The sequence below is a fragment of the Macrobrachium nipponense genome, chromosome 14, assembly GCF_015104395.2.
Source record: "Macrobrachium nipponense isolate FS-2020 chromosome 14, ASM1510439v2, whole genome shotgun sequence".
Classification (NCBI taxonomy): Eukaryota; Metazoa; Arthropoda; class Malacostraca; order Decapoda; family Palaemonidae; genus Macrobrachium; species Macrobrachium nipponense.
Genome location: NC_087207.1, coordinates 20363094 through 20373093, shown reverse-complemented (window position 1 = coordinate 20373093; position 10000 = coordinate 20363094). Strand labels below are relative to the sequence as shown.

Sequence of the window (10000 nt, the reverse complement as noted above, 5' to 3'; positions counted from 1 at the left end):
GCGTAGGTCACGCCCTCTCCCTTAGCGACCTCGGGGGCGACGAATTCGGGCATTCCTGGGCCACAGAAATAAACATTTGATATTCCAGAATTCGTTCCAAACGTCATTTACTTATTCAAGATACAATATCAGCATTTTGAAATGGCTCTTTGCCTTACAGATGTTTTCCTGGGTTATTGCTTGGTGTCAACTGTATGATACAGTAATCTTTAAGATCCAATGGGCGTTACAGTTATGATACAGTTGACCCTAAAAGTCATGTTTTTTTTTCTGAAGAAGGATACAAAGAATGTTACATTACAGTTACAATGAAAGTATTATGCTGTGAAAACAGATATGGTTCTGAGTTATACTTGTAATGACTCTAACATTATATAATGTAATTATTGTAATCATGATAAATATATATATATATGATATATATAATATATATGATATATATATATATATATATATATATATATATATATATGTGTGGTGATGTGTTGTGTGTGTGTGTATGTATATATATATATATATATATATATATAATATATATATATATCTATATATATATATGTGTGTGTGTGTGTGTGTGTGTGTGTGTGTGTGTTTTGTGTGTGTGCTATTTATATATACATATATCTATATCATCATGATTATATTAATTACATTATATGATATTAGAGTGTTTACAAGTATAGCTCAGAATCATATAAGTTTCCTTAGCATGATACTTTCATTGTATATACTATATATATGTATATATATATATATATTTATCTATATATATATACCTATAATACTCCATATAGGTTTATAGATAAGAGGATTTATTTGATGTATAAGATTAATTATATAATTTATATATTCTGGATGATATTTGGATTTGAGGGGAGGAGAGATAAGGAGAGGAGAGGAGAAAGAGAAGAAGAGAAAGAGAAGAAAGAAAGAGCGAGAGAGAGAGAGAGAGAGACTTTTAATTAGAACTAAAACTCACCATAATCCAAGGGCTGGACTTTGTTGATACGGATCTGTCTTGCGAGAGAAAGATCTCCGATCTTAATCTCCCGACCGTTTGGACGAGTGAGAAGGATATCTCCGATCTGGCGATGAGAATGAAGATAATAAGATAATGAGATAATTCTCAAGAAATATGAACAAAACTTTGTGTATCTAATTGTTAAAAGTCACTGTTTACTGAAAGTCTAAGGTTTCTTGGTACTGTGTTCAATGAAGTGCAGTTGATTTAATGATAAACTTCAAAAAAACAAGATTTTAAAATGAGATAATTCTATAGAAATATGAAAATACCTTTGTATATCAAAGTATTAGGTCACTGCTTACTCAAAGTCTAAGGTTTCATGGCAGTGTTCAATCAAGTTGAGCTGAGTTTTATATCTTTCAAACGATAAGGAAAAGATATTAAGATAATGTTTTGGAGGTATCTTGACGTGAATGTGAATATTAATTTGTATTAGTCTTTGTTAAAGATAAATAGGGGTATCTTAACTCATGTAATTGCTATTGTCTTGCTTAATTTTCTTGTTATTACTTTTCTCGAAAAGCTATCGTAGTCTTAGCTTTAGAAAGGTAACCTTACAAAATTTGGGCAATTAATAATAATAATAATAATAATAATAATAATAATAATAATAATAATAATAATAATACCTCTACATCACAAATAAAATAGGTACTTCACTGCCAGCACAAAATAATTTACAATTAATGCACACAAACCCATCCAAACTTACATTCAGTCCAAGATGGGCGATGCACCTGTCATGCATGTATTCCAGGCCAACAAGGACCTGTCTGATGTAGCAGCAGACCTCGTACTCCGTCAGGTACTGCTGCTGTGTAAGGGCGTAGAGCAAGTCACCTCCACCGCACCTGGGAAGAATCTGGTTAAGGAAACTCACTGGTAAAGAAAGTCATTGGTAAGAAAACTTGCTGGTTGCTGGTTAAAGAAAGTCATTGGTAAGAAAACTTTCTGGTTAAGGAAAGTCATTGGTAAGAAAACTTACTGGTTAAAGAAAGTCATTGGTAAGAAAACTTACTGGTTAAGGTAAGTCATTGGTAAGACAATGTATTGGTTAAAGAAAGTCATTGGTAAGAAAACTTACTGGTTAAGGAAAGTCATTGGGGTGAAAACTCACTGGTTAAAGAAAGTCATTGGTAAGAAAAGTTACTGGTTAAGGAAAGTCATTGGTAAGAAAATGTACTGGTTAAAGAAAGTCAAATTCAAGTCGACAAAAATCTACTCGTTTTCAGTTTTCAACTTCTTCAGTAATAGATTATATTTCATATAATTATGGGTTTTTAACGAACAACAATTTAATCACGATACTTTGAATGTCTTTTTTTTTACAGTTCCATTTATTTGACAGGGAGAGAGTAAAGAATTTCCACATTTCACTCAAGAGTGAAAGTATGTGACACTGAGAAAGGAATCACTCTTATATGACCACAGAGCTTGGAACCCATGATGAGGTTATTCAGCTCTGAAATGGAAATAGTGAGTGGAAAAGGCTTCAATGGAGTGAACAGGAGGGAAACCTCGCAGCTGTACAATGAAATAATCATTAGGAGAAGGCTGAGGAAAGTTAGATGGAACAAAGAGAATATAAACGGAGTTACAACAAAAAGAATGAAAGGGGTTGCAACTAGAGGCCGAAGGGATGCTGCAAGGTACTTTAAGTAATGCCTACGGTACACCGCGTGTGGTGCAATGGCGGCAATATCACAACCCTCCTCCCCGCAACGGAGCCCAAGCCTTTGAAACCCGGAACACCTACTACATCCAGACGAGATCTCTTGATCACAATAATTAGGTTAATTCTGCTTTGAAAGGTTTTAGTCACATACGGGACATGGCTATTGACTGTCCTCATTATAAAATCATTCGAGTTGCCAGTAATTGGGATGAAGGATTCTAGGACTCATTTTGAAGCCACTGAAAGATTATTAGGATTAAGTGTGCTCAAGGACTTGTGCCCTTGGCGTTTTTCCGGGTCTCCTCTGCAGGATATTCTTAAAATATAAAAGGGCATTGTCAAACATCATACAAAAGCAATATCTATTGACAAATTAATGGTCGATTTTACGTTACCTGTGGGTTTTTGCTAACCTTGGTCGTAATTAGCTTCGTAATTATCATCATCATTCCTACCTGACTACTTAATGATCACTGATAATAGCCTCTCACTGTCATTATAACCATATTGGCTTTAATACGTTCCTCTTCATTAAGGTTAGGAGTTTTATTCCATGTGGGGCGATCTCCTATTTTTAATCTACATAACCATATCTCCGTATTTCTACAATTGGACGAAAAACAAATAGGCCTTAGATTGCTATAGATAGGCCTTATTTAATTACACCAGGCTTCCCTATCCTACTGTAACAAGGCGAGATCCGACCTCCAGCTTATTCGGGGCGCGTGCTAAAATCTACGGTCAAATAGCGTGTTGTTTCACCAAAGAAAATCAAAATAAATACTGCACTGTATCTTATTAGAATTATCTGTTCTGTACTGTTTAACATGCACATTATTTATTTTTTACATTTTCATTCAAATGAATAAACCATAAATATCCTATCCAAAAATTGCATTATCTTTAACTCAATGTGAAACACCTTTTACAGACCTTTTTAGGCTTTCTTAAACCTCCCAACAACAACAACAACAACAATGTATAACTGGTTCACTTAAGGTAGATTCTTGGATGATCCCTATGCCTACGAGGCGTTAGTTTGGCGACCGCTGATTGGCTTGGAGCTGCCTACCCCCCGGTACCAGCCAATCAGCGGCCACCAAATAAACGTCTCGTAAGAATAAAGCTGATCCGAGAATCTACCTTAAGTGAACCAGCTTTAGTTTGTAGGCTTACTCCCCGAGTAAGCAAAAATCTTAAACTAAAAAATGCATTGTACTATAGTACAATTGATTTAAGAAAAATGCAGTAACAGATTTATTTGAAAATTAGAGAAATTTTTGACGAGACAGATAGCCTCATTTTCATTCAGTTTTCGTCTTACTTCTATATTCCTTAAATAGTTATTTCCTACCTCAACTTATTTACTTATTTGTTACAATATTAAGATACAATTAAATAGATACACTCTAACAACATTTCCAGCACTGATCCATTCTACAATCATGGAATCAAATGTCATCTAATTTTTCAAGAGCAATATTCCTCGTAAACTGAAGTGCTCAGAGGGAAACAGATATTCAATTTGCCCAAGGACTCGAGCCAAAAATAAGGATTTCTGCCTTAATTTGAATATTGAGTCCGTGGGCTCCATTTTCTAAAGGATTCCCGGTTCTCAAAGTTTCCTATGATTTGGAGTACTGAACCTGAAAAACCTTATGATGAATACAGGAGGATTGTAGATACTATAAAAGTCTGAATATTTTGATAGTTGGGTCTACGCATAGGTTGGGTTAAGTTCTATATATATTATATATATATATATATATATAATATTATATATATATATATATATATATATATATAAATCTATCGTGAAGCAGGTATATTAATACATAAAACAAATGCAAACTCATGCAAAAGAACACGAATGTGAACTTTACATCAGTATACCCATATGCCCAAATATCATACCCTAAAGACAGCAAAAAAATAATATATATTATATACCGACCTCAGCAAATATACCTGACATCTGCTTCACAAAGCCACAGTCCCTGACGTCAACACAAGAGATGCCACGAGGATGCCAAAATACCCCACCAAAATGGCCCCCCTCAATTGGCACTGACAGAAAGATGCCACAAGGTGCCAAAATACCCCCAACAAAATGCCTTTACAAATACCCCTCCCAAAAATTTAAAATATATCTTATCACAAAAGGATACATCTCAGTAACAAGGACCATATTCCTGGGCCCCTCGTAGGCGTCGTAGAGCCTGACGATGTGTTTGCAGGTGTTGATAAGATTCATCATTTCCAGCTCCATGTGCATCCAGACCTTCAGCTTGTCCTTGCCCCACATGGACTTGGCGGCGAAGTTGCGGCCTGGAAAGGGATGGAGAGTAATCAAGAGAAATTTCAAGATGTTGGATTTAAGGGAGGAGAGAAGAAGAAGAATTATTAAGAAGACTTAAGAAGAAGAGTTAAAAAGGGAGAGAAGAAGAAGAAGAAGAGAAGAAGAAGAAGAATTAAGAAGAAGACGACTTAAGAAAGGAATATGGAGGAAGAGAAGAAGAAGAAGAAGAAGAAGAAGATGAAGAAGAAGAAGATGATGGGTTAAGGAAGGAGTGAGGAAGAAGAAGATGAAGAAGAAGAAGAAGAAGATGGGTTAAGGAAGGAGTGAGGAAGAAGAAGAAGAAAAAAAGAAGAAATAATAAGAATAAGAGTTAAGGATTTTGGAATTGGTGACCGTGGTAACATTTAAGACGAAGCTCATGTGTTTGCGAGAGAGAGAGAGAGAGAGAGAGAGAGAGAGAGGAGAGAGAGAGAGAGAGAGAGAGAGAGAAGGGGAATGGCACTGCCTATTTAGCTATTATACACAAAGACCTTTTAATGTAAATAAATAATTATATATATATATATATATAATATATATATTATATATATATATTAATATATATATATATATATATATGTAAATGACGTCTCAAGCCTACCAGAGATATTTCTTATCTGATTAGCCACTGATACCTAAAGAATCTAAAAGTGTAATTGAACAGTTATTTATTGGTATCAACAACGCCTTGGACCTACCAGTATGATGTTCAACGCAGTGGTACGTGACACCCTGAGTACCACGTCCCAGCTCATCGCCGATGTCGTAATGATCCTCCAGAGTGCCACGGCGGGAGTTGATGCCAACCTGCCTGGCACCCCCTGGGCCGTACCAGAAGAAGCCCAGGTCGTCTTCTTCTACGTGCACCATACACTGTGATATGAGGAAAAAAATTGATAAAGATACTGATTTATGATCATTTAGTTATAGAAGTATTGCTATTCAAAGAAAACTCATAATCACATGGGCCAATAAAATGGGAAAGTAAATCCAAAGTAGTATGTCTTTTTTATTTTGTTATTTAAAATATATAAAGCAGGAAGCTTTTGATGACCTGCACGGTCATCCTTGTCAATGTCCACATTGCCAAGGATGACCGTGCAGGTCATCGCAAGCTTTCTGCCTTTTATATCTTAAATAACAAAACCCAAATGGGCATATTACTGTGGATTTACTTTCCCAGTATTACTATTATTATGATTCAGAAGACGAGCCCTATTCATATAGAAGAAGCACACCAAAGGGGCCATTGACTTGAAAGTCAAGCTTCCAAAGAATATGGTGTTCATTAGGAAGTAAGAGAAGGTAAAGGGAAATAGGAAAAAAAAGAGATATCACTTATTGAAAAGAAAAGATAAATTTAAAATATAGAGCCAAGCACTGTGGCGCTGTCAGTGATAAGAGGGAGTTATCGGAGTGGTTGGACAGCAGACTGGAGTCAAAGGAAGTGAAAGAAGTGGGAATGAAGGGTAAAATAATTGGCTTTAAAGTAGGGACACTGCAAATAACCTTCTGTATTGCCCACAGTGTACCATGTGAGGTGCACTGCCAAGCGGTTATACCCTTCAGGAAAAGGTTGATCTATCACTTGAAACTTGAGATTGGTTTTATTCTTCATTTGAAAATGCAATATTCTCCAGTGAAAAAAAAAGTAGTTAATGTTGTTATAATATAAAGAAAAATAAACTGCATTAATGACAGAGGAAAAATAAAATAAACTGTATCACTTAAAACAAGATTAGTTATAAAGTTCCTTTGCTCGTCATCTGAATAAATAATAACACAGTTGGTAATATTGCTATGCTATTGATAGCAACTGCATTGATGATAACAGCCAATGCCCAAGACTACTCCAAACAATAACCACTACAATAACATTGGCGTTGTGGCATGAAGACAATGACTGCTTGACTCACCGATGAATGTACGTTTCCAGCTACATTAGCGGCTGAAATGGAGTACAATCCTGAATCCTTGACCTGGGCGCCGGTGATGTTCAGGATGTAGGTGTCAGGCTCAGCATAAGATGGCTGCAAAATGGGCATTTGGAGATGATAATATTTCTGTTTCAATAAATTCTTCAAAGGGGCAAATCCTGGATTCTTTAGAAGGTTATGCAAGGACTGTAAGAATTATATGGGTAATATTCCTGTTTTAGTAAATTATTCAAAAAGGTAAACTTGCTGATTCTTCAGAAAAAAACCGCCAAGACTGCAAGAATAGTTGGAAATATTAAAATCTTCCTCTTTTAATAAGTTATGCAAGACTGTAAGAATAGTTGAAAATATGAAAATATTCTTATTTTAATAAGTTATGCAAGACTGTAAGAATAGTTGAAATGTGAAAATATTCCTGTTGTAATACATTCTTCAAAAGGTCCACTACTACTTAATTCTTTCAAAACTTTTGTCAGCTTTGAAAGTGAATACATTTTACAAGGAAAGTGAGATTTATACAAATCATTTGGATCAAAATATTCAATAATGACTTGGAGTTAAGTTAATGGTGCGAGAAAGTGACATTTATGCAAACCCAAATATTCAACAATGACTTAGAATTAAGATAATGGTACAAGAGAGAGATTTATGCAAATCCAAATATTCAACAATGACTTGGAATTAAGATAATGGTGGAAGAAAGTGAGATTTATGCAAATCCAAATATTCAACAATGACTTGGAATTAAGATAATGGTGGAAGAAAGTGAGATTTATGCAAATCCAAATATTCAATAATGACTTAGAGCTAAGATAATGGTACAAGAGAGTGAGATTTATCCAAATCCAAATATTCAACAATCACTTGGAATTAAGATAATGGTACAAGAAAGTGAGATCTATGCAAATCCAAATATTCAATAATAACTTGGAATTAAGGCAATGAACTTATGTAGCACTGGTACAAAACAAACAGGAACTAGATCAAAGAATCCTTTTCTAGAGAGAACTCACCCTGAATCTGAATCCAGTGGTGATTGGCTCCCAGTCTCTGTACCATCTGACCTGGCACGGGGGGAACCCTGAGATCCTACACATGATCTTGCCGGAGGTGTTGGCCTTCAAGTGGAGCTCCTCCAGGGGCTGCATGATCCTGGGGTAGTCTGCCAGGTCGAGATGGATGCGTTGCTTAGACTGGCCGTGTTCGTTCCTGACCCAGCACTCGTACAGGCCGATGTCTTCTTCAGTCATTCTGTGTGGGAGTTTGGGGCAGACGTTTAAGTATTTTAAGGAAGGCACAAAAGTTGGGTTGTTAGCGATGAGTGAACCTTTTCTTGCAGGTATGTTAAAACAGAGTTTATGAAGTTCAGAGAGAGAGAGAGAGAGAGAGAGAGAGAGAAAGGTTGACATATTAGCAATAATTAAAACTATATTTTATTCTGAATAAAAGCTCAAGTAATTAAACCAGAGAGAGAGAGAGAGAGAGAGAGAGAGAAGAGAGAGAGAGAGAGAGAGAGAGAGAGACTGGGGAAAGGTGAGAAAGATACAAAGGTTGACATATTAGCAATAATTAAAGCTGCTTTATTCTATATCAAAGCTCAAGTAATTAAACGAGAGAGAGAGAGAGAGGAGAATTTTTAAATTTTCAACATTTAAAGAAAGCTACAAAGGTTGAGTTTACAGTTAAGCCATTTTCTTTTCCACATCAAAGCTCAAGTGATTACACCAGAGAGAGAGAGAGAGAGAGAGAGAGAGAGAGAGAGAGAGAGAGAGAGAGAGATTCTCCAATCTCACCTTTCAATGAAGAGACAGATTTCACCGGTCGCTTCCTGAGTGTACGTGAACCTGGTCTTGGCTCCCACTTCCAAGGGCTTTCCATCCCTGGTGAAATGAATCTTGGGCGTCGGGTATCCATAGGCATACCACTTGATGGAGGCGTTGAAGCCCTTCAGGCCGTACTGGGTATCGTAGTCCAGCTTCAGGAACCTCGGGGCAGCGTAGTAGTTGCCCTTGTAGTCGCGGCTGATCCTGAATCCTTCGGGAACGTAGGGGCCGTCACCCTTGTACTCGTAGTGAGGGTCCATCTTGGGCTCGTAGCTGATTGGTGGGAGGTCCAGTTTGTACCTGTCGATTGAAAGGGTAGATTTGTGGTTTGTTTTTTACTTCCATTACAAACAAACTAACAAATTGTTCGTGAGCTTCTCCTCCTTCCTTTGATTTTCTTTTTCTTTTATTGATTTTACTCTCCCATAAAGTTTTGTTAATGGATTAGAAATCTGCTTTATGTTAGGTTTCAAGACCCTGTTCTTTGTTGCTAGTTGCAGATCTGCAACTGACAACCGAATGGGATTGTTAAAGACAATATTAAGCAGCTTGTTAATTCATCAAAAAAAAATTGCATGGATAAGGAATTGAATGAAAAATAAAGTGAAATAAGATAAAGTGATAATAGAATATATTTACATATAATTACGAATATTAAAGTCTGTTAGTTCAACAAAAAATGCATGGGTAAGACGACTAAGAGAAATAGAATTTAATCCAATATAACTAAAAATATATAACAGTCTGTTAATCCATTAAAAAAACTACGTGGGATAGGTAGCTGAATAAAAAAAGTAAAATGAAATAAAATACAATAAAGAAAGACAATCTAAAACAAAATAGAATCAAGGAAATAAAAGGAGTTGAAATGAGCGACCATACACACGCCAGAATTCCTGTTCGAGAAATGAGGGACACAAAACGTGGACTAAAAATGAAAACAAAAATTTTTTTGATACGGGAGACATTTCTGTCCAATCTGAAAGGTACTCATTAATTTTCCTGTATTTTTTTCCTCTTTTTTATTCGAAGCTTTGACTTTGATATGTTGTTCTGAAGAAATCAAAGGAGGTGATTAACCAACAAGTTCGGAGAGAACAAAAACACTGTCGTCGTATGAAAAGTTTTTGTGAAACTGAAATAGGAAAATACGTAAAGTCGTCTGAAAATAAAGAACTGAAAGACTGTATTTTTTAAGGTTTC

The 10000-nt window shown here is 35.8% G+C and overlaps 1 protein-coding gene across 1 annotated transcript in view; it reads right to left on the bottom strand.

Annotated features, from left to right (window-relative positions):
- The window catches only part of LOC135226158 (obscurin-like), a 432842-nt gene that overhangs the window by 36808 nt on the left and 386034 nt on the right, over positions 1 to 10000 (bottom strand). The window contains 8 exon segments of the mRNA XM_064265599.1: positions 1 to 55; positions 980 to 1085; positions 1737 to 1875; positions 4868 to 5027; positions 5736 to 5910; positions 6954 to 7067; positions 7988 to 8225; positions 8768 to 9097. The exon segment at positions 1 to 55 is cut by the window's left edge and continues 63 nt beyond it. Of these exon segments, the coding sequence (XP_064121669.1) occupies positions 1 to 55; positions 980 to 1085; positions 1737 to 1875; positions 4868 to 5027; positions 5736 to 5910; positions 6954 to 7067; positions 7988 to 8225; positions 8768 to 9097 (1317 nt within the window).